Source organism: Ovis canadensis, chromosome 9, assembly GCF_042477335.2.
Source record: "Ovis canadensis isolate MfBH-ARS-UI-01 breed Bighorn chromosome 9, ARS-UI_OviCan_v2, whole genome shotgun sequence".
Lineage (NCBI taxonomy): Eukaryota > Metazoa > Chordata > Mammalia > Artiodactyla > Bovidae > Ovis > Ovis canadensis.
In genome coordinates, this window is record NC_091253.1 from 92,796,615 (window position 1) to 92,822,220 (window position 25,606).

At 37.2% G+C, this 25,606-nt stretch overlaps 1 protein-coding gene across 4 annotated transcripts in view; it reads left to right on the forward strand.

The window, feature by feature from the left end:
• The window catches only part of RAD54B (RAD54 homolog B), a 111,614-nt gene that overhangs the window by 14,105 nt on the left and 71,903 nt on the right, over positions 1-25,606 (forward strand). For 2 of the 4 annotated variants that reach the window (XM_069600625.1, XM_069600626.1), the window contains exons 2-3: positions 1,486-1,636; positions 8,992-9,160. In XM_069600625.1, the coding sequence (XP_069456726.1) occupies positions 1,502-1,636; positions 8,992-9,160 (304 nt within the window). In that variant the 5' untranslated portion in view covers positions 1,486-1,501. The remainder of the gene's footprint in view (positions 1-1,485; positions 1,637-8,991; positions 9,161-25,606) is intronic. The other 2 variants (XM_069600628.1, XM_069600627.1) reach the window with 1 other exon arrangement.

Here is a 25,606-nt window from a genome sequence, read left to right on the forward strand (position 1 = left end):
TGTGTTTTTAAATTCAAATTCTACTTATTGGTGATATGTTGGAAAATAATTGATTTTTGAGTTTTAATCTTGTATTTTTGCAACTTTGCTAAAATTGCTGTTTTTAGCCATTTTTTATTTGATGTATAAAAGTTTCTCATATCATTAAGCATTCTTTTAAAATGTGATCCCCACCCTCCACACCCCCCCTGTTCATCGTTGTAGAACTGTTTAACAAATAGTGAACGCCTTCTTGTGTTGGTACTGGCAATATACTGATGATTGGAAGGTAAGACTTCATGCCTGATCCAGGAGTTTACAACTTGGGGGAATTAATAGGCAGTTTCATTACAGTGTGAAAAGTGCTTGGGTAGTAGACACATAGGAAGGATCTCTAATCCAGTCTTTGGGGGAGATGAAGGCGGCTCACAGTTAAGAGCCCTAAAGGATAAATTGAAGTTCATCAAGCAAAGAAAAATGGGTAAAGGCTGTATCGGAGACCCTACACTGTGTAGGGAGTTTGTTCAAAGACCTAGAGGAAAAGAGAGCATGGCTTGTTTGGAAAATTGCAGCACTACATTTTAGTCATGTAGGAAGAGAGTGTATTCAATTTTATCCAGTACCCTGTTGTAGATATTTAAATTTCCCTTCTTCTACTATAAGTAATATTGGCATGAAAACTGTATACATAATTCTTTGCGTATATATTTGCTAATTCTTAGGGTAAATTTCCAAAAGTGTAATTTCTGGGTTACGCAAATTATTTTGGTAGCCATGTACATCCTTGTTGATGCCTTATCTTGTGTACAGTTTTGTGAGATTGCTTTAAATTAGAGTGCTTTCTGCTGTCCATTGCAGAAGCATGATGTATACTTGTAATGTTCTTGTCTTGATGGAAATAACATCAAGCAAAAGTTTGGAAACGTGGTTCTTGTCTCTTGATTTATTTATTTAAAATACCTCACTGCTTTAAAAGGAAATAGGATAGTAAAAATTGAACTCTTAAATGTATTCTTTCAATTGCCAGGATTTTATTCACTCATTCAAAAGTATTTGTTAGTGATTATCATGTATCTGGCTTTGTGGTTGATGCTGCTTACAGAATGGTTAAGAAAACAATGATTGCTACTCGCATACAGTTTATGGATTGGTGGAATAGGAAAAAAGCAACATGCTTTATATATGTATGTGAATAATTATGTTTTCTTTGATTTTGAAACTATCTAAATTATGTTTAAGGCTTTATTGTTGTTATCTAATCTATAATTTTATCAAAATCGGTACAATATATGTTCAAGTTTATACCATATATCTTGAACCTTAATACATTTCAAAAGCCTTTTGTGATGGAAAAGAAAATGTTACCAGCTGTTGAATTTGTTTTCTAAGGCTTTTTACAGGCTTATTCCCTTATATTTTTAAAGATGTCATGATTATAGTGATGATATATATTTGGAGGTAATTCTAATCAGACTTCTGATGAATTGACTTTTGGGTATTTTTCAGGTTAATATTACTAAATATGAGACGATCAGCAGCACCAAGTCAGTTGCAAGGGAATCCCTTCAAAAAACCAAAGTTTATATCACCAGCAAGAAGTCATCCAAGTCCTAATGAAGAGGTTGCAAAACTGAATTCAGATATAAAGTTATTTGAGGTAAAAAAAAAAAAATAACAGTAACGGAAGCCTAATGTAGAGAAGCATGTATTTTAAAAAATTGCCATTTAAACAGTTAACAATGTTCACTGCCTATAGGAATTTTCAGTATCTCTGATAAATTCTTCTAAAAACCTTAGACATAATGGCTAACTATATATATTTGAAGGAATGGTATAAAGTAAACTTGGGTTAGGTCTATAAATAAACTTTTGGTAATAGTGAAAAATACCTCCACAAGGGAAGGGGTGGAGATTCTTGTTCAAGAAAAAAAGTTATTTTGGATCAGTGTTCTTTTTAAAGGTACCACATAAGTAAATGAAAACTTTGGATAAGGTAATTAAAGAGAAGGAAGTGAAAGTGTGCTCAGTCGTGTCTGACTCTTTGCGACCCCATGGACTGTAGCCTACCAGGCTCCTCTGTCCATGGGATTTTCCAGGCAACTGTACTGGAGTGGGTTGCCATTTCCTTCTCCAGGGAATCTTCCCGACCCAGGGATCGAACCCAGGTCTCCTGTATTGTAGACAGACGCTTTACCACCTGAGCCACCAGGGAAGTCAATTAAAGAGAAAACATACATAAATAATGTTTTATATCACTGTTGTGGAAACTTCCTTTCCTTTTTACTTATAAAAAGTAAGTGCTCAAAACAGTCTTAATATATGTTCTCTGCTACTAAGATGAAGGATTATTTAAGTCTGGTATACTAGAGGGTTTATAAAGATTATGTAGAGCATATGTAGAATGGACAGGCCACACTTTGGCTACTCTACAGTTCTCTGATTTATGTTCTGGAGATTGAAGTCTACTAATATTTTTTCTTTTTTTATTATGGCAAAATATATATAGCATAAAATTTGCCATTTTACCATTTTTAAGTGTGCAGGTAAATGGCATTAATTACATTTTCTTTATTGTTCAATAATCACCATTTTCTGTGTACCATTAGGCAATAATTCCCTATTTTCCCTTCCCTGATCGTCACTACTGTTTCTGTCTCCATGAATTTGATTACTCTAGGTACCTCATATTTTGGAGAAGGCAATGCCAATCCACTCCAGTAATCTTGCCTGGAAAATCCTGTGGATGGAGGAGCCTGGTAGACCGTAGTCCATGGGGTCACTAAGAGTCAGATACGACTGAGCGTCTTCCCTTTCACTTTTCATTTTCATGCATTGGAGAAGGAAATGGCAACCCACTCCAGTGTTTTTGCCTGGAGAATCCCAGGGACGGGGAAGCCTGGTGGGCTGCTGTCTGTGGGGTTGCACAGAGTCGGACACAACTGAAGCGACTTAGCAGCAGCAGCAGCAGGTACCTCATATTTAAGTGGAATCATAAATATTTGTCCTATTGTGTCTGGCTTATTTCACTTAGCCTGTGTTTTCTAGGATCACCCATGTTGTAGCAGGTGTGAACATCAATGCTTTATGTGATTAAGTAATATTCAGTTGTTTCAGTTCAGCTCAGTTGCTCAGTCGTGTCTGACTCTTTGCGACCCCAGGGACTGCAGCATGCCAGGCCTCCCTGTCCATCACAAACTCTTGGAGTTTACTCAAACTCGTGTCCATTGAGTCCGTGATGCCATCCAACCATCTCATCCTCTGTCGTCCCCTTCTTCTCCTACCTTCAATCTTTCCGAGCAGCAGGATCTTTTCAAATGAGTTGGCTCTTTGCATCAGGTGGCCAAAGTATTGGAGTTTCAGCTTCAACATCAGTCCTTCCAATAAAACCCAGGACTGGTCTCCTTTAGGGTGTACTGGTTGGATCTCCTTGCAGTCCAAGGGACTCTCAAGAGTCTCCTCCAACACCACAGTTCAAAAGCATCAATTCTTTGGTGCTCAGGTTTCTTTATAGTCCAACTCTCACATCGATACATGACTACTGGAAAAACCATAGCCTTGACTAGACAGACCTCTGTCGGCAAAGTAATGTATCTACTTTTTAATATGCTATCTAGGTTGGTCAGGGCTTTTCCTCCAAGGAGCAAGCATCTTTTAATTTCATGGCTGCAGTCACCATCTGCACTGATTTTGTAGCCCCCCAAAATAAAGTCAGCCACTGTTTCCACTGTTTCCCCATCAATTTCCCATGAAGTGATGGGACCAGATGCCCATCACTTAGTTTTCTGAATGTTGATTCAATTGTATGTATATACATATATATATATATATATGCACATACATATGTGTATATATACACACATATACATACATGTATGTATATACATACACTATATTTTGTTCATTCTTTCATTGATAGATCCTTGGTTTCTACTTTTTTTCTATTGTGAATAATGCTGATATGAACATTGGCATACATGGTTCTGTTTAGATACCTACTTTTAGTTCTCTTGTATATATATATACCCAACAGTGGAGTTGCCAGATGATACAGTAATTCTATGTTTAGTTTTTAAGGTACTACCAAATTGCTTTCCATAGGTACCGAAACATTTTACATTCCCACCATTGATGTGTGAGGATTCCAATTTCTCCACATCCTTAGCAACACTGGTTATTTTGTTTTCGTTGCTGTTTTTTTTTTTTGATTATGGTCATCCTTGTTGTTGTGAAGTGGTATTCCACTGTGGTCTTGATTTGCATTTTCCTAATGGCTAGTAATTCTGAGCATTTTTTCATGTGCTTATTGACCATATGCTCATCTTCTGTGGAGAAATGTCTTCACATTCTTTGAGGCTTTCAGCTGTTTTGTTGTTGAAAATATCTACTTATTCTTGACTCTGTTTTTTAGACTGCATCTGTTTGTTTTATCCAACACTCGTTTAGAATTCTGGCCACAATGTAAGGAGAAAATTATGTAAGCATAGTTTTTCATTTTTTGATTTCTTTTTATAAAAGCAACTTTGTTTAAATTAAATGGACATACCTGTAATCTACCTACTACAATTCAGTTGTATTTCATATGGTCAAAGTTGTGCAATGATCACCAAAATCAATTTCAGACCATTTTAATCATTCCAGAGAGAGACTTCACATACATCAACCCATCCAAATCCCTCAGCCCTTTGTAATCACTAATATACTTTCTGTTTTATGTATTTATCTATTATGAACATTTCATGTAAATAGAGTCATACAACATGTGGCCTTTTATGACTCACTGTTTTCAGTTTCATAGTGCTTTTCAGGGCTCGTCCATATTGTGGCATGTATCAGTAATTTATTTCTTTTTATTGCTGAATGTATTAGTTTCCTATTGCTGCTGTAGCAGATTACCAGAAATTTAGTGACTTAAAGCAATGCAAATGTATTATCTTATAGTTCTGTAAGTCAGAAGCTCAACGTGCGTCACATTGGGCTTGTCAAGGTGTTGGCAGGGTCGCATTTTTTTCTGGAGATTTTAAGAGTGTTTCCTTTGCCTTTTCTAGTTTCTACAGACCAACTGCAATCCTGGTGGCCCCCTTCTTAATTCTTTGAAAATTGGTAGTGGCAGTTTGATTCCTTTTATTGACATCTTTTTGGTTCTCTGAAACTGGAACTCATTTGGTTAGATTGGGTCGCCCTGGATAACTCAGGACAGTCTCTCTATTTCAAGGTCCTTAACCTTAATTGCATCTACAAAGTCTCTTTTGCCACAGAAGGTAAGATTTCCGCAGGTTCTGGGAATTAGGGTACAGACATCTTTGGGAGGCATTATTCTGCTTACCACACTGAGTAATATTTCATTGCATTAATATACCATATTTTATTATTCCATCTGTCGGTTGATGGATGTTTGAATTGTTTCTATTTTTGAAATTTAGGTATTATGAATAATGCTAATGAATATTCATGTGTAAATTGTTGTATAGACATATGTTTTCATTTCTCTTGGGTGCATTCTTAGGATGGAATTGCTGGGTCATGTAATAATTCTGTGGTTAACCTTTTAATGCCATGGTGGCTGTACTGTTTCATCCCCGTTATTAATGTGTGAGGTTTCAGTCCTCCACATGTTTATTGACACTTAACATTATCTGTTTGATTATAACCATACTATGGATGAAGTGGTATCTGACTTGGGGTTTTGATTTACTTTTCCTTGGTGGCTAATGTTGAGTGTTTTTGTATGTGCTTATTGGCCATTTGTATATCTTTTTTGGAGAATTGTTTATTCAGATCCTATTTTTTTAAGTTGGATTATTTGCTTTTTATTACAGAGTTGTAAGAGTCTGTATAGGTTCTAAACATAGGTGCCTTATCAGATACATGATTTGCAAATATTTTCACCTTGTTATTGATTACCTTTCACTTTCTTGATGGTTTCGTCTGTAGCACGAATGTTTTAAATTTTGATGAAGTCCGGTTTATCTGGGTTTTTCTTTTTTGGTGTTGGTAGTACTTGTGATTTTAGTGTTGTATCTGAGAAGGTCATGAAGATTTACCGTGTTTTCTTCCAAGAGTTTTATAGTTGTAATTCTTCCATTTTAGTCTGTGACCCATTTTGAAATGGTTTTTATGGATGGTGTGAGGTAGGAATCCAACTGTATCATTTTACATGTGGATATCTAATTGGGTTCCAGGACCATTTTTTGAAAAGACTGTTTTTTCCTCCATTGAATCATTTTGACACCCTTGTCTTTAGGTTTATTTTCTGGTGGAGGTTCTAAGGACTAATTTGAAACCAAAACCACTGGTTTATTATTTTCCTCTTATAATTATTATCAAGAAACTAAATAGTTTTCTTTAAATACTAGTGAAGTAGGCATTTTTGAAACCGTACAGCTATGTTAAGTAAGGCAACATGCAAAACCTAAAAATATTAGGCTTGGCAGTCAACTTTACTGTCTCCTTTGTCTATTCCATCCTTAAATTTTTTTCTTAGATTGAATTAATCCATACCAAGAATGTATTGGTTTGGTGACTTCAGGGGTCTTTTATTTGAATGGTCTGATAAAAATATGGAACAAATCGAGCATCAAAATAAATATACTGGATAACAGATAATAACTGTATAATGGATAATAACCCACTGAATAATATAGGAGTCTGAAGCCATAGTAATATAACTAAATAAGTAGTAAACTCTTTCTCAGAGTGAAATGCTAAATCACAAAAATAAAGGTAATGGTGGTGTCAGAAAATATTAATGGGTTCCAAAACCCATCAGATTAATGGGTGAATATTTCATCAGGAAATAGGATACTTGAATAGACTCAAGCATCTCCTTACAACATACTTTAAAAACAAGTAGAAAAATATTAACTTGGCGAGAATACCTGGTAGACACCACTTTAATCAAATGGCTGCCTCCATTAATGGACAGATTGATATTTTGTGCCCTTAGTATGGTGAACTATGATATTCCTTCCAAAATATGTAATCTGAAGCTCATCATTAGGAAACATCAGACAGTCCAAATAGGGGAACATTCTATAAAATAGTTGGCCTGTATTCTTTGAAAGTGTCAGAAATCACAAAAGATGAATAAAGGTGAGGAACTGTTCTAGATTGAAACTAAAGAAACTGTTGACTAAATGTATTGTGTGGTCTGGGATTGGATCCTTGCTCAGGGAAATAAACTGTCAAAAGACATTGTTGGGGTAAGTGACCCCATTTGAATGTGGGCTGTGGATTAGATGATAATATTTTACTACCATTGTTAAATTTTTGATTTTGGTAGTTACTGTGATTATGTAAGAGAGTGTGTTTACTCTTTGCAAACACACTGTCATTTTTAGAGGTAAAGGAACACAGTGTCTCCAGCTTACTTTAAATGTACACACACACACGTGATACACATACATGCACAGGAGAGATAGAGGGAAAGTAAATGGAGCAGAATGTAAACAAATGGTGAATTTGGGTAAAGAGTACATGGGACTTCCTTGTATTTCTGGAATGTTTCTATAAGCTTAAAATTATATCAAAATAAAATATTGCAAAAAATAAAATTTGTGACTCATTAATTTATTTCCATGACTTACTTACCAGATAGGTTTTGAATGTCTCTGAAATTTGTTAAAATGAAAATTTATAGAGCTATGACAGCTGTGTCTGTTAATGTGAGCTGTTATTTAAAAAAAACTTCAAACATACTATTGTAGACAAAAAAATGATCTTCCAAAAACGTCCATATCCTGATCCATGGAAACCCGTGAATGTATTAACCTCGCATGGCAAAAAGGACTCTTGACTAAGTGATTAATGTTTGAGGACCTTGAGATGGGAGGGAGGGTGGTCATTCTGGCTTATCAAGGTGGGCCCAATATAATCACAAAGGTCCTTAAAAGTAGAAGAGGGAGACAGATGAGAGTTAGAGAAAGAGATGTGATTAAGGAAGCAGGGCAGAGAGATGCAGAGGCACTGACTGTGAAGTGTAGCAATGCTGGTAGCTTTTAGAAGTTTGGAAAGCCAAGGACATGTGTTCTGTCTTAGACCCTCTTGAAAGAAATGCAAATGACCTTGATGTCAGCCTGGTAAGAGCCAAGTCAGAGTTCAAACTTAGAGAATTATAAGACAATGCATTTGTGTTGTTTTAAGCCACTAAGTTTGTTGTAATTTGTTACAGCAGCAACAGAAAATTGATACACATATAAAAATAGATAAAAGAGTATATGAAGAACCCCCATGTACACATCACCCAGCCTTGGCAGTTGTCAGTTTGTGACCCCTCTTGCTGTATTTTTACCTTCCAGCTCCCTCCCTCTTTTCCCCCAACTCATTATTTTGACACAGCTTCCAGGAATCTCTTCTCATTTGTAAATATTTTAGTATTTGACTCTAAAATATAAGGTACTGTTAAAACAATACCACAGCAGTATATCATTAGCCACGTAAAAAATTAACAATATTTAAGTGTTGCTTTTAATGTTGAGAAATTTAGCAAGAAAAATAAGCGGTTGACTGAGAAGGGCACATTGTGACTTGTTTAAAACCTCATTTGATCTGTTGCTTAAAATACACTAGGGTCTAAGACAGAACACATTGTAAGCATAGTTTTCATTCTGTGGTATCTTTCAGCTTGTGAAAGTGAGAGTGAAAGTGAAAGTCGCTCAGTCCCCTCCGACTCTTTGCAGCCCCACGGTCTGTATAGACTGTATAGTCCATGGAATTCTCCAGGCCAGAATACTGGAGTGGGTAGCCTTTCCCTTCTCCAGGGGATCTTCCCAACCCAGGGACTGAACCCAGGTCTCCTGCATTGCAGGTGGATTCTTTACCAGCTTTCAGCTTTTATAACATAATGAAACTAGTTTAAAAAAATTATAATTTTAGTTTATTTTAAAATATCTATTCCCTATTTAGATATGAGAAACTAGTAGCTCATATTCAGTATTTTAAATTGGGAATCTATTATGTAAAAATATGGGAAATTAGGTTTAATATCAGCATAAAATACATACTTTGTTTTTTTAGGTTGCTGCAAATAAGAATAATTTTCTCCAGCCACAAAATGATCCCAGAACATGCAATTTTAATTTGCCTACTAAAGAATGTGCTAAAGGAATTAATCATGGGGATAGTTACAGGGAAAAATATTGTTTGGAAGCATCTACAAAGACAACATTAGACCTCCATCATACAGGTAAGACTGAACAGGTTATACTCAATAAGTCTTATTACAGTATTATTTAAATTGGTTATATACAGTAATGAACATGTTATATTTGAAAATAGTTGATACATTAATAGCTCTGCTAGATCATTGGCAATTCAGATTTTTTTGTGGTCATAATTTATCTTTAATGATTGAATTAGTAACCATGTCATCTAAATCTTATATTTTGTAATAGGCATATGTCTAAGGTTATTCATCGTGAACTTATTGGTCAAATAATGGTCTTTACTTCTAGTACCAAAATGAATTGTGTTTAAAGGTTTGATTTTTTTTTTTAAGATTTAATTTAAAAAACTGTCTTAAAATGCATTATCAGCATTAAAGTCAGAGGGGTGAGCTTTAAATGAGTAAAATTGTTAATTCATTATAGTACATTGGAGTAACTTCAAATCAGTTAGATTTGAAAGTATATAATTGCAGGAAAAGCAAACATTTAACAAATTCCCTTGCTGCTGAATTGAACTAAAATAATGATTATGGTTTCTGTTGCATTGTAAGAGATTAATATTTTCCAAGTAGTTGAAAAAATTATCTGGAGTGTTCATGAGTGTTTATTTGGCCTTTTGAAAGGCACACCATTAAGATTACATTTTTCTAAATTACATTTTATTCAGTTTTTGGTTGAAAAGGGTTTCAGGGAGAGAGCCTCATATACTAGTCATATACAGAATGCAGCTTCTCTCCCTAAGATACCAGTGCAAATCAACACTGTGCCTTCAACTAAACCCTTTTGAAGGAACTTTTTGAGAATTGTGGTATTTAATACATTTTACATGTGAATGGGTTCATTTCTCGTTGGGGCAGAGGGTCTTCTGTGTTTTCCCAACTGGCCAGGATCCTTAGTACCATTTATGTGCTCCTCATAACTTCAGATTTGTAACAGGTTTGAGAATGAAGTTGAGAAGGACTTTTGGAGCTGGTATCAATTTAGTGAGATCCCTAGAGACAGCTCTGGGCACGGACATGGGCATAGCGGTTTAGCCTCTGCTCTGTTTCACTCATTTACTCTCCTTTTTTATTGCTTTCCTTCAGTTCAGTTCAGTTCAGTCACTCAGTCGTGTCCTTACCTCCCTCCTTTTCTCTTTTCTTCCTTTCATCTTTGTTAGGTGAATATCCTGTTTTCCCAGATTGTATTTCCTCTGCTGTCAGCCTGTGGAAGGTAATGATCCATCTATACCTGTTTCTTTTCTATCACGGTAGCTAATCTCTTCTCCAGAGAATGATATTAGACTCTAGAATATAATATATTTAATGTTACTGATTTGGGGCTGTTTTTGTGTTCTACTGTAGTTTCTCATTCTTTTCCTTACTAAATATGAGAAGGGAATTAAGAGTTAAGATAAATTGAAGAGGGAGTTAATTTACTCAACCCTTAATCCCTTAATCCTTTCTCTGATTTAGTACATTGACTGGACTGGGGAACCTGTGCCAATCTCCTGATACTCTCCTGCCTCTCATTTAGAGAGAGAGGTTAACTGGGGAAAAAAATATTGTGAGAAACATCATGCTTCCTTTGGTGATTGCTGGAGAGGAATGTTGTATATAGAAAAGTATGGAGGTGAAAGACCTATATATTCATCTTTTGACATTCTTTTAATTCTAGGTCTAATTCACCTTGGAGTCAGTTCCAAGCCTGCATGTCCTAGTGAAAATAGACCCTCATTTCCTACTAGCTTTTTATTTTGAAAAATTTCTTACATACAGAGAAGTTGAAAGAATAATCCAATTATCATCAAAAATTCAATAGTTTCTAATATTTTGCCTCATTTGTCTGTATTCCCCACCCCCCTGTATATGCAATTTTTTTTTTTTGGACTCTGAAAATGTGTTGCAGCTTTCATGCCACTTTACTTCTAAACACTTCAGCATGTATGTCTTTAAATAAATGCTCTCTCCTATATAACCACATTATTATACCAAACAGTTAACAATAATTCATAGTGTTTAATATCTAGTTCACCAGGAAAACCATTTTTACTTAAGCTAGTTTATATTTGGTTTCTCTACTAACTGAAAGAGTCCTAATAAGTATATTTTCATTCTGTTGAACTTTACTGGACACTTCAAGTCTCTTCAAGTCTGTTGAGGTCATACTGGGTTAGGGTGGACCCTGAATCCAGTGGCTGGTTATGAAGAGAGATAGAGAAATACAGAGAGGAAAATACTTTCTGACAGTGGAGGAAGAGATCAGTAAGCTGCAAGCCTAGGAGCACCAAGGACTGGTGGCAATCACTAAATGCCAGAAAGAGGCACAGAAGGATTCTCTTCTAGATCTTTCTGAGAAAACATGGCCTGATCTCAGCGAGGCAGCAGTGAGCGGTGGCGTGAAGCAAGATCTTAATTACCTGCCTGGGAATTGAACCTGGGTAGCCTGGATGAAAACCAGGAATCCTACCACCAAAACAGCAAGGGCTAGAGGCTAGAAGCTGTTTTTCCCTGGATCTTTGCCCTTAGTGAGAAAGGCATTTATCACAAAGGCAAAACAGTGTGAATGCAGGTCCAGAGTTTGTTATTAGAGACATAGCACAACAGCAAGTGGGAGAGCACATAGAGAAACTGTTTAGTTAAGCAAGGCAGAGATGTACCCCTGGAGCGAGGGTGTGGGTGTTCCCGCTAGTGAGGAGCACAGTAGAGAAGTGGTTTAGTCATTTATGTCTGTCTGTTCTTCTGGGTCTTTGTCTTCCTTCGGGCCAATTATCTGGCTTCTTTTTCCACACCTGACCTACCCTGGGACCTTCCCCACCTGGGGACCTTCCTCTGGGGTGGCTTGTACCTCTCAGCCAAGGTGGATCTTGAAGTGAAGGTTTCTGGGAGGAACAAGACTCATTAGAGCCTGGCGTCATCCCCTGACTTTAGACCAACAGGGAGCCTTTCTGGGCATGTATCATCTATCCCTTGTTCCAAAAGAGGGGGAGCAGAGATCTTAATCCTTTATTCAAACAGAATTTTGCACTTCTTTGTCCTTGCCATGACTGTTACCTTAAGGTATTTACAAGAGACAAACACTGTCTGTTTATCCTGTTTCTGTTACTTCCCTTTTGGAGGGCAAACAGGAAGCTGATTGTAAACACCTCAGCTGGAGCCCACCATCTCCTGTCTCAGGAAATGCAAACAGGAGGCTAGTTGTAAATGTCTAACCTGGGGCCTATCTTTTCGTCAGGTCCTGCTGACACCTTGATTTTGAACTTCTGGTCTCCAAACAGTGAGACAATAAATTCTGTTGTTTAAGCATTTGTGGTATTAATACTTTGTTGCAGCAGTCCTTGGAAATTGATAAAGAGAGCCCTAGACCTCCTGATTCTCATGGCTATACTTACAGTCTTTAGAAAAACAATGAAATCTTTGATTCTTCCTTTTAATTACTTTACAGTATTGTATTGGTTTTGCCATACATCAACATGAATCCGCCACAGGTATACACGTGTTCCTTTTCATTGTGATGAAGTATAAGATGAGACCATTAATTCTCTCTCAGGCTTTTCAGCTATACTCATTATATTTTATCTATTAATATTTACCTGATTTTCCTTCACTAAACTGGCATAAAAAGGCGGTAACTTTGTCCTTTTTGAATTGTAAGTCAAACAGGATAAGCTGAAAAACATTTTATGACTAAATGAAGGGATTTTGAAAAACTTGTAGTTGAGTCTTGGCTCAGCCCTTTGGCTCTCAAGTGCTTTAGAGAAGTCAAGAAGTAGCTGATGGAACATTACAGTTTGCAGGTTTTGGTAACACTTGAGAGTATAGTTTCTGAAAGTGTTTGGAACAAAAGCTGTATATTGTAATGGATATGTGATGAGTGGAAACAGGCAAATGGAGGCAGTGTGTGAAATAAATAATGTATGTAAATCAATACAGAAATGTGGTTTCGGAGGGAAGGAGTGGTATCTTGAGGGATAGCAGGGCACCAGAGAGATTTTTTGGTTGTTTTTTTTAAAGGTAGTGTGTCGTAGGTTGAAAGGAAAGCGGTATTGAAGAGGGGAAAATAAAGGATATAAAAAGGAAATGATAAAAAAGGAAATGATCTCTGTTGGTAGGATAAGTGTTTTCCAGATAAGGTTTTAGGTCCTTAGAGATGTTTGGACATGTTTTCAGGGGTTTATAAATTCTCAGAGAAACTTAGAATTTGGTGTTTTCTTTTAAATGATATGAGTAAAAGTATGTATGCATATGTTGGATCTTTTGGATGGCCACCATAAAATTGAGTACTATTACAGGATTTCATGTCTGCAAATGAGAACAGAGGCAGACAAAATGGGGTATTCTACCAGATGAAGGTTTTGTCTGTTCACATTAAGGATAGTCAAAGAATTGAGTCTTGGGTTTGCAAAGAGTCTGACACGACTGATTGTGTGTGTGCATGCGCGCACACACACACACACAGATACGCACATGCTGTATTGGAGAAGAAGATTGTTAGACATGAAAGAACTTGTGCCGTATCTTTTGGTACAATGTTTATATTGTGATTAGCAGTTTAATTTCAGTAAAATATCACTATCATGTTAATGTGATTTTCAAATTTTATTGGTTTATAATTATAAATGCTTATCTTTGAAATCTTTTTTAAGTACATTTAGAACTACCTCATCTTTTTTTTTTTGGCTGCTCTGTTTGTCTTGTGGGATCTTATCGTTCTGTGACCAAGGGTTGAACCTTAGCCAGAGCAGTGAGGGTCCAGAATCTTAACCACTGGGCCACCAGGGAACTCTGCTACCTCATTCTTTTTAAAACATAATATTCCATTGTGTGAATTTGCCAGTTGTACTTAACCAGTTCTGTATTAATGGATATTTAGATTGTTTGGTATCTTATTACAAACAAAGCTACAATGAATACCACATATTATAATCATATGTGATGATATATTCTTTTTTAAAAAATGTAAACTTATCTATTTTAATTGGAGGTTAATTACTTTACAATATTGTATTGGTTTTGACATACATCAACATGAATCTACCACAGGTATACACGTATTCCCCATCCTGAACCCCACCTCCTTCCTCCCTCCCCGTACCATCCCTCTGGGTCGTCTCAGTGCACCAGGCCCAAGCATCCAGTATCATGCACTGAACCTGGACTGGCGATTCGTTTCATATATATTATACATGTTTCAATGCCATTCTCCCAAATCATCTCACCCTCTCCCTCTCCCATAGAGTCCAAAAGACTGTTCTATACATCTGTGTGTCTTTTGCTGTCTCGCATACAGGGTTATCGTTACCATCTTTCTAAATTCCATATATATGCGTTAGTATACTGTATTGGTGTTTTTCTTTCTGGCTTACTTCACTCTGTATAGTAGGCTCCAGTTTCATCCACCTCATTAGAACTGATTCAAATGAATTGTTTTTAATGGCTGAGTAATACTCCATTGTGTATATGTACCACAGCTTTCTTATCCATTCATCTGCTGTGATATATTCTTAGGATATATCTTGGAGTAGGGTCTCAAGGGTATGTGCATTCATCATTTTGATGAATAATGTTGAGGAATTGCCCTCTGCAGAGGCTAATACAAGTTTGTATTCTCACCATCAATGTATAAACAATGTATGTCATTTACTGTGATGCTAAATCTATATGTAAGTATATACTTGCAGTTTTTGATTTTGACTATCTAATCATTAAAATATTTTCTTGAGCTTTTAAAATTAAACTTCTTAATGTTATATTTTGAGGTTATTTCAAATTTACAGAAAAATTCAAAGAATAGTACAAAGAATTTCCACACACTTTACCACATTTGTGTGTGTCAGTGTAATTTTTCTGAACCAGATGAAAATAAGCTGCTGACATGGTGCTTCATTACTCTAAAGTCTGCATTATGTAATATTTCCTGAATATAAGAATAAGCTTCTATAAAGTACAAAATTACAACTATCATAATTATGAAATTAACTTAGATATAATACTGTCATCTGATCCACAGATCTCACTCAACTTGAGAGAATGAGTTGTCCCAGTGATACCCTTTATGGCAAAAATAAATTAAAATTAAAAAAAAAATTGAAGTACAGTTGATTTACAGTGTTGTGTTAATTTCTGCTGTATAGCAGGGTGATTTGGTTTTATATATGTGTGTGTGTGTGTGTGTATACACACACATTCTTTTTCAGATTCTTTTCCATTATAGGTTATTATATAGAATATACCTTGTGCTAGATAGTAGGTCCTCATTGGTTATCTATTTTATGTATAGTATTAGAGTATATATTAATCCCAACCTTGTAATTTATCCCCTTCCTTCCTCTTCAGTAACCATAGTTTCTTTTCTACATCTGTGAATTTGTTTCTGTTTTGTATGTAAGTTCATTTGTGTCTTTTTTTTTTGATTCCACGTGTAAGTGATACCATATAGTATTTTGTTTGGCTTAGTTCACTTAGCATGATAATCTGTAGGAACTTTAAGAAAATGAATATGTGAACATTTTTTCTGCTAGTCCAAGAATGTTGTATATAGTTGTCATGTCTCTTTAGTCTCCTTTAATCTTGAACAATTTCTTAGTCTTTGCTTGTCTTCTGTGCAGTATTTTAATATTCTTAAAATTATAGGCCAGTCATTTATGTAGTGTTCCTCAGTTTGTATTTGTTTGGTGTTTTCTCATGAGTAGATTTAGGCTATACATTTTTGGCAGAAATATCACAGAAATAATTCTTACTGTATCATTAGGAGGGATATGTTATCAATTTATCCTATTATTAGTGACAATAAGTTTAATTATTTGAATAGATTGAAGTCTACTGGGTTTCTTCACAGTAAAATTATTAATTTTGCCTTTATACTTAAAAAGTATCTATGTGGAGATATTTTGAGACTATGTAGATATCTTGTATTTAATCAAACTTTCACCCAGTAGTTTTAGCTTTGATTCTTGCCTAAATATGATCACTGATTGTTGCCAAATGGTGATTTTCTTATTGCATCTGTATTTATTAGTTAGCATTGTGAGGTTAAGCTAGAACTTTTCCTCCTCTCATTTACTTGTTAATTTTCACAGATTCTTACATTTTTATTTAATGGGTTGTGATCTCTTATTTATTGTGATGCTCAGATTGCCTTAGATTTGACCAATGGAAACCTCTTTACAAGGGCTCCTGTGTCTTTTTGACAATCCCCATGAATTTTTGAGCACTGTCCGACACAGTAAGATCTTTGCCCCAGTTATTGAAATTAGCCAAGGGTCCTGATTCCTTTTTAATGGAAAATGCTATTTAAAAACCAAGATCTGGGCACTAAGTAAGCTCATTATTAATGCAGTGTTACTCCTTTTAACCCTGATGTGATCAGGGTTAGGATATGTATTTATTAATACATCTGTATTTTTAATCTCCGTTAAAAATCATGGTTTCATACCAATACTCCAACTCCAATTCAGCACCACAGGACTCAGTCTAGTCCTTACTCTTCCACAGCTGCAGCACCTTCTTTGATAGTGAGATAATTGGTCATCATTAACCTAAATATATTCATTTATTAATTCATTTCACTTGTATGGAGGCAGTCTACTAAAAAGGGACCATAATTAGTAGTAAATGTTATAGAAAAAGAGAGTTAGGGATATGAAAAAATGGTTATTTGAGCAAAATCAAATGAAAATTATGACATGTTAAGGCTTCTTTATATATGCTTTTATTGACAGCACCATCATAAAAAGGATCATTTTTTAAAATATTTGTGGGTGTCTTAACTCTTCCCAAAGGCCTGACGTCCTTTGATATTCAAATCAATCTCTAAGTACCTATCATGTCAGCTTTTTATGGGTTCATTTTCACAGTATTGTTATGTGGTCTTCAAAGAGACTTTGATATTATAGTTAAGCCTTAAAAGGTATTTGAATGGGAACTATGATTTTTTTAAAAAAATTTGTGACCAGTTAAGTGGTGAATATTTTTTTTTCTCTTTAGTGACTCTTTTTAATATAATTGTAAGGAATCAGGGACACCATGTTCTTTTTTTCACCAAAGAAAATTTTATTAAGAATTTAGGAGGCTATCTCTTGTCCTTTCAGGCTCTTTTATGAAGATTTGGGTCAAGGAATAAGTAGGTCTCTAAGTTATTTCCCAGTCCAGATTATTCACCAATGTCAGGAGCCCAATCTGCTAAACAGGGAAAACATGACAGGTGTATCCCTACATCTTTTAAAAATACTAGTGAAAATAATTCTCCCCAAAATATTTGCCTGTAGTTCTCAGGATAAAGAATGGCTTTTGAGGAAGCCTATATACTGGGACTATTCTTTTGAATTCCTGACTTGGAAATATGTTCAATTTTAACCTGAAATCAGACCAGTAGGAACAATCCTAGTTGTTTGAATACTGACCCTCCTATATGCATCCCTCCAAATATCTTGAGCCTTGTTTGAAATTACTTAAGTATTATCCAGGAACTCTAGGAGACTGAATTACCAAATTCTCTCCTGAATATAGAGAATTGGCTTGCTTTTTTCCCAAAGATGGGCACTCCTGGGAAAGGGCCATAAAGAAGGCGAGAGATGATATGGGGTGGGATTGTGGGAGGGGGGTTCATGTTTGGGAACTCATGTACACCCCTGGTGGATTCATGTCAATGTATGGCAAAACCAATACAGTATTGTAAAGTAAAATAAAGTAAAAAAAAAAAAATTAAAAAAAAAAAGTAAATTGGTGGATAATATGAAAAATAAATTTTCATAAAAAAGACAAAAAAAAAAAAAGGCTGAGCGCTGAAGAATTGATGCTTTCAAATTGTGGTGCTACAGACGACTCTTGAGAATCCCTTGGACTGCAAGGAGATCAAACCAGTCAATCTTAAAGGAAATCAACCTTGAATATTCATTGAAAGGACTGTTGCTAAACTGAAGCTCTAATACTCTGGCCTCCTGATGCAAAGAGCAGACTCATTGGAAAAGACCCTGATGTTGGAAAAGACTGAAGGTAGAAGAGGGGGTGGCAGAGGATGAGATGGTTATTTAGCATCACTGACTCAATGGAGATGAATTTGAACGAACTCTGGGATATAGTGGAGGATAGAGGAGCCTGGTGTGCTGCAGTCCATGGGGTTGCAAAGAGTCGGACACAACTGAATAACAACAAAACAACAACAGATTAATCTGGCAATATGCTTATGCTTTGGGAAAGTTAGTATGGAATAATTGAAATCATAATGGTGTTCAGCCTCTACTTTTTAAAGAATGAACTGTGTTTACATCTTGCCTCTTACTCGAATCCTCATTTAAAAATAAAGTGTGGAAAAAAAAAATAAATAAAGTGTGGACAAGTGGTGATTTAAGCAATGTAAAATAGGCAAACAGGATACACACAATGGAAAGAAAGATTACAAAATTTTTATATCAGTTAATATGCTTTTTAAAAATTTGTTTTTTAATTGAAGGATAATTGCTTTACAGAATTTTGTTGCTTTCAATTAAACCTTAGCCTGAATCAGACATAAGTATACATATATCCTCTCCCTTTGTTCAAGTATTGGTAAAAATATTGGACTGTGAATTTGAATTTTATTAATATTAGCATGTGTAACTGGAAAATACAGGCTTCAGGATTGACTGGTGTAGCAGTTTAGAAGATGTCATTATGAGCCCAGTTTCTTTCTACTCTTCCTGTCCTTCACAAGATTGACTTCATTCTTAGACTGGCTCCCCTCATGTTAAATGATAGATACCGGCAACTCTTGGCACCACGCACTTCCATTTTGTCATCAGTCTGATGACATATGTATTACCCCTACTCATACTCATTAAATAATGTGTCTTAACTTTGTGCTGATATTGAGTTACTTCCCTGTGTGCATTGGGTTTCCTCATCTTAGACCTAGGGTACCACAGTGAAGAAGAAGCCTTAGTAGCTTCTGAAAATTATCAGATTTCCACTCTCTGTCTCTTTCCAGGATGTGGGAGCTATCTCACCCACATTTCCTGGCAGCTACATGTTGGGGGAATATCCATATTAACTGTACTGAAAGATGATTAAGTGAAAAAATGTCTAAAGACGAGTAGCTTTAGCAACATTTTTAGTATACCAAATTTAACAGACGGCTAGACTCCTCCCAACCGGCTTCTGTGGCAGTCTCCTTTAGCTCACAGTTTCTTACCCCAAAGACAAGACTTGGCCAATCTTCCTTAATAGATGGCTGGGAGCTTTTTAAAGAAAATGTGTATAAATTTAGATTGTGTAGAGTTTCACACAGTGTGGCTGGAGTAATGGTTTATAATTTGACTCTGTGAGATAGTAGAAAATATCTGTGCCGGTCTCTACCCCCCAGCTCCTGTCACAGAGTTCCTAAAACCCTTGTAATTTCCTCAGTGATAAGAGCAGTAGGAGCGTCTTTTTTCCCCTAATGTTTGGCCTTTGACCTCAGTTCCTGACACAGAGTTCCTAAATCCCTTGGAATTTCCTGGTGATAGATAGAAATGTCTTTTGTTTTTATCACTTTTGAGGTGATTCTGGGTGGGCTCCTGGTTGAGAGCTGGTCACCAGAAAGACTAAGCTGTGATTAGAAGCTTGGAATTTTCAGCCTTGTTCCCATTGTCTAGAGAGAGGAGATGAACTGGAAGTGGAGCTGATGGCTGATCATGGCAATATGATGAAGCCGCTATAAAAATCCTGAGCATGGGGCTTCCCAGGTGGCGCCAGTGGCTAAGAACCCACCTGCCATTGCAGGGGACATTAAAGATGTGGACTCAGTCCCTGGGTCGGGAAGATCCCCCGAGGGAGAGCATGGCCACCCACTGCAGTACTCTTGCCTGGACAATCCCATCAACAGAGGAGCCTGGCGGGCTACAGTCCATGGGGTCACAGAGAGTCGGACACGACTGAGGCAACTTCGCAGATGTGCATGGGGTATGGAGGGCTTTGGGGTTGGTGAACATATGGAGGTGCTGAGAGAGAGGCGGTGCCCAGAGAGGGCATGGACACTCTGAGCTTTTCCCCTATGCCTTGCCTACACATCTCTTCCCTCTGAATGTTCATCTTTTATCATATTCTTTTATAATAAATTCATAAAAGTAAGCAAGCTGTTTTCCTGAGTCCTGTGAGCTGCTCTAGCAAACTAACCAAACCCGAGGAGGGCTCATGGGAACCCCTGGTTTATAGCCGGTTGGTCAGAGCACGGTTGAAAACCTGGCCTGTGATGGGCATCTGAGGTGGGGTGGGAGCAGTCTTGTGGGGCTGAGTCCCTAAGCTGTCATACGTGATGCTGTCTCCAGGTAGATAGCATCAGAATTGAGCTGAATTGTAGAACATCCCAACGGGTGTTGGAGGGGGTGTGAAAGTAAAGGAGAAGCTGAGGAGAACGCTGAGTTTTTCCTTCTTAGATTTCCTTCAGTTCTGTAAGGGTTTTCAAGGTCCCTGTTAACCTGGGTTTTGATTGTCTCTTTTTTTGCCGGGGGGCGGGGGCGGTGGCATACCACCCGGCTTATGGTGTCTTAGTTCCCTGACCAGGGATTGAACCCTGGGCCGGAGGCAATGAAAGCTACCCACTGAACCGCCAGGGAATTCCCAGTTTTGATTGTCGTGAGGCTTAGCATTTCAGGATGTCATCCCCAAAGCACAGCGGTGAAGTATGAGATGTAAATGCTATAACTGAGAATGATTCTCAGGGCTTGGATTCACCCTGGCTTTTAACCCCGTGTGGAAGATTTTTTTAAAAGTCTCATCATCCTCACATCCTGTGGTGTGAAACATGCCTTCTCGGAGTCTCCGGACACCGTGTGCCTCCTGGACCGGCTGTTCCCTTGCCCTGCCTCTGGAGGCCAGCCTGCTGCTTCACCGGGGCCAGCACCTCACAGTGGCCACTGCCTCGCGGGCCCGTGAACCACACTCTGAGAGGGACTGACTCCTGCCGCTTCCGATCTTGGATGAAGCACAGCGCCACAGAGCTCGGGGGTGGCCCTCTGTGCCCCTGTGGAGGCTGGCTGACACAGTCTGCAAGTGTGGTAGAGGTTACTCCTAGTGGTGTGAGCTTGGTCTGTGAGGAATGGGAGACAGGAGGGAACCTGCCAGATAAATTCCTCTTTTCCCTCCATGGACTGCTCCATTTCTTTTTATAGTGTGTCAGGAGGTGTTCCAAGGAGAGTACCAAGTGGATGCATTTGCCAAGTTGACTACTCTTTTTATAGCTTGTTATAAAGTGGTAGCCAGCACTGTAAAAAATAGTATTTATTTATTTTCCACGTGGCATGCAAGATTTTTGTTCCCTGACCAGGGATCGAACCCATGCCTCTTGCAGGGAAGTGTGGAGTCTTAACCACTGGACCTCCAGAGAAGCCCCTAAGCCAGGACTTTACATGGTTCCTTGCCTCAGTTTACTTTTTTTCACTTTTGATGCCCTGTGTATGCAATACCCAAGGAAAGCCTTAGCATTTCAGTCATCGTTTCAGGCCCTGTTTGCCAGAGAACCTGGGCTAAGACAAAGATTAATAAAATAGAAAATCTATACCTTTTTAAAGAAAAAATCTCCTAGAATGTGGAAATAATCTCAGTAGTCATGTAGTCTTTCTATCTAACAAGTAGTTCATGGGAAAACCCACTACAACCTCCCACTCTGGGAGGGAGTGACTCCTGCCACGTCTGATGTTGGGTGAAGCACCACACCTCAGAGCATGAGGGTGGCATCTGGGCCCCTTGGAGGCTGGGTGGCACAGTCTGAAAATGCACTAAGGGTTATTCCTAGTGGGATGAGTTGTTCCTTATTTATTAAATTTAATAGATCTAATTATCTAAATTCTACTTTAGAAATATAGCTTTGTCCAAACTTCCCACATTTTTAATAGCTAAAGAGTTAAAATATATTAGCAGCTGTATTTATTTTTAAGGGTAATTTTTTGAACATATAATTTTGAAACATAAACATTGATAGTTTTACATTGACTACCCATACACCAACCACCTAGGTTCCACAATTAAAATTTTATCGTATTTGCTGTATTTCATATCTGTTCATCTGTCAGTCTGTCTTACTTTAAAAAAATGAATTTTAAAGTTGTAGACATCAGTACATTTTCTTCAAAATACATCATGCATTCATTGAGATTAATGTACCTAAATACATTCTCCCCATGCAACTATCTAAAATACAATACGTAAAGCTTTGTGTGCATGCTAAGTTGCTTCAGTCTTGTCTGCCTCTTTGCGACCCCATGGACTATAGCCCTCTGTCCATGGAATTCTCCAGGCAAGAATACTGGAGTGGGTTGTCATGCCCTCCTCCAGGGAATCTTCCCAACCCACGGATGGAACCCTCATCTCTTACATCTCCTGCATTGGCAGTTGGGTTCTTTACTACCAGCATCAGCTCAGCTCAGCTCAGTTCAGTTCAGTTGCTCAGTCATGTCCGACTCTTTGCGACCTCATGAATCACAGCACGCCAGGCCTCCCTGTCCATCACCAACTCCCGGAGTTCACTCAGACTCACGTCCATCGAGTCAGTGATGGCCATCCATTCATCTCATTCTCTGTCGTCCCCTTCTCCTCCTGCCCCCAATCCCTCCCAGCATCAGAGTCTTTTCCATGAGTCAGCTCTTCGCATGAGGTGTCCAAAGTACTGGAGTTTCAGCTTTAGCATCATTCCTTCCAAAGAAATCCCAGGGCTGATCTCCTTCAGAATGGACTGGTTGGATCTCCTTGCAGTCCAAGGGACTCTCAAGAGTCTTCTCCAACACCACAGTTCAAAAGCATCAATTCTTCGGCGCTCAGCCTTCTTCACAGTCCAACTCTCACATCCATACATGACTACTGGAAAACTAGAACCTTAGTCGGCAAAGTAATGTCTCTGCTTTTGAATATGCTATCCAGGTTGGTCATAACTTTTCTTCCAAGGAGTAAGCGTCTTTTAATTTCATGGCTGCAATCGCCATCTGCAGTGATTTTGGAGCACCCCAAAATAAAGTCTGACACTGTTTCCACTGTTTCCCCATCTATTGCCCATAAAGTGGTGGGACCGGGTGCCATGATCTTCATTTTCTGAATGTTGAGCTTTAAGCCAACTTTTTCACTCTCCTCTTTCACTTTCATCAAGAGGCTTTTGAGTCCCTGTTCACTTTGTGCCATAAGAGTGGTGTCATCTGCATATCTGAGGTTATTGATCTTTCTCCTGGCAATCTTGATTCCAGCTTGTGCTTCTTCCAGCCCAGCGTTTCTCATGATGTACTCTGCATATAAGTTAAATAAACAGAGTGACAATATACAGCCTTGATGTATTCCTTTTCCAGCATCACCTAGGGTCTTATAAATTTTACCTGTAAAAAATTGGAATTATTGATGTGAATGGTGTATTTCAAATAAATGTCATACAGTATACATATATCTACCTACAACTTGATTTTTTTCATTCACTAGTGTCAAAGATAAAGCCAGACATTAGTTAAAAACAATTAAAACATTTTATCCAATAACTCTTGACAGTAGGGTCAAGAACTTAGCTCCATTCTGATTTGTGCAGAGGTGACTGGGCTTTTGAAGGGAGAATGAGGGAGGCAGAGTGCTCAAGTAGAGTCAGGGAAGTGAAAAATGGCAAAAAGCCGGTTGGTGTAAATGAGATGAGGCAGCTGTGTCTGCTAGCTGGCAGTTATCAAAGTTAGGATCCCACCTTCTCACCAAGACTGGAAGGCCTTGGCTCTATTCTTCCTGATAATTACATTTCAAAGGAATGACTTTCAGGTCCTTGGGAAGGGCACTCCTGAGTTGTGGGAGATCCAAAGCATGTCAGAGAGACAGAGAAAGGATTCACAATTGTCAGCCTTTTTAGTAAATGTGCTGCCAAACGGAGGTCAAGGGCCTATGGTCTTGGGTGTTGGCTAGAACAAACAGTAAATTCTTTTGGTAGCTCTGAGCTTTTGCAGAATGGAACTTGTGGGGAGGCTGGATTGTCCCAGGGACGGGGCCTTTAGGCTGCTAGAGGCCATCCTAGGCGTGGCCAGGTCTCTTAGGGCGGGGGTTTGGATGAAGATATCCCCTGCTGAAAGTACTTTGCAGTTCTCACCGTGTGCTTTGGAGATTTTTGTTTTCATTTTAGAATCCTTTTAGTTGCTGCAGGGTTTACATAGTGTAAATAGATCATGATTTATTTAGGATTTTATTAAAAACAATCCTACAGTGAACATCCTTGTGCATGTGGCCTTATGAATTTATGCAAATATTTCTCAGTTGTCAGATCATAATGTGTTTAAATTACATTTTAATATGGTTTGCTAATTGCTTTCTGAAATGTCTCTGCCATTTAATACAGTTAAATGAAAGGTTCTAAGCTATTCCCCTCACTTTTGGTTTCCTCCCAGTAATAGTTGCTGTCATTAGTTTGGTGTCTGTCCTTCTTGACCAAAGCTCCTCAATAGAACTAGAATATAAATCATATATAAATATTTAAAAATTTTCTAGTAGCCATGTTAAAGAGCATATAAAGAAACAGGTGAAGTTAATGTTGTTAATACATTTTAATCGACTCAATATGTATGTAACTTTAACATGTAATTAATATAAAAGTTATTAACTATTATTATTCATACTGAGTCTTTGACAGCAGATCTCAATTTAGATGCTGAAGTTTTATTTTGCATTCTTGATTAGACTTCATATTTATGAAATAAGTTCTAAACATAATGTAAAAGTTTACTAGCTGAGTTGAGTCTTTAAAAAATTCTGTTTATGTTCACATCTGCATCAACAAAACTATCTCATCTTTTTCAGAAGAATTGATTTGACTTGGAAATAAAAACATGTAACTTTCAAAAACATGTCTGTCCAAGTTAAGCAGATTTACTAATTCTTGTGTCAATTCCATATTGTTAACACTGAATTCATAAGAACATTGTATAAATGTAAAAGCAGCTCTAAATTTCAAAGTCAACAAAGTATTTTTCAAATTTTTCCTGTAGTTTTTTCATGTAATTAAAAAAAACTTAATTATAATTAAAATTTTCTGCCAGTTTATGTTAGAGGAATATATAATGTCAGTTACTGATTTGTATTTTTATGAAAATTTTTATTTTAAACATAGATTATTTTACCTGTCTCACCAGGTCACAAATATGCCTTTCTTTTCTTTGGAGTTTCAAATTTGACTCAGTCATATACAGTATGATATTTATGAGAAAACATAAATTACATTGCCATTTTTTGTTTTTGTCCTTGATTTTTGAATGTTTATGAAGTGTCCGTTTTTTTTTTTTTTAAACTTTGGTTCAGTTAAAAATCTTGGGTTGGTTGGATTATTGGAGTTATTATCTCCCATAATCACAGGCAATAAAAATTATAAATTTTATAGATAGTACAGTAATTTATAAAACTTTTCATGACCGAACCAACGAGCACTGGCAAAAAACCAGAAAAATTAATACATAAATTGTGTTCTTTTTTAAACCAGTTCCAAGAATGTATATTTCCATATGTATTCCAAGTGGTTTTTGAAATTGATTA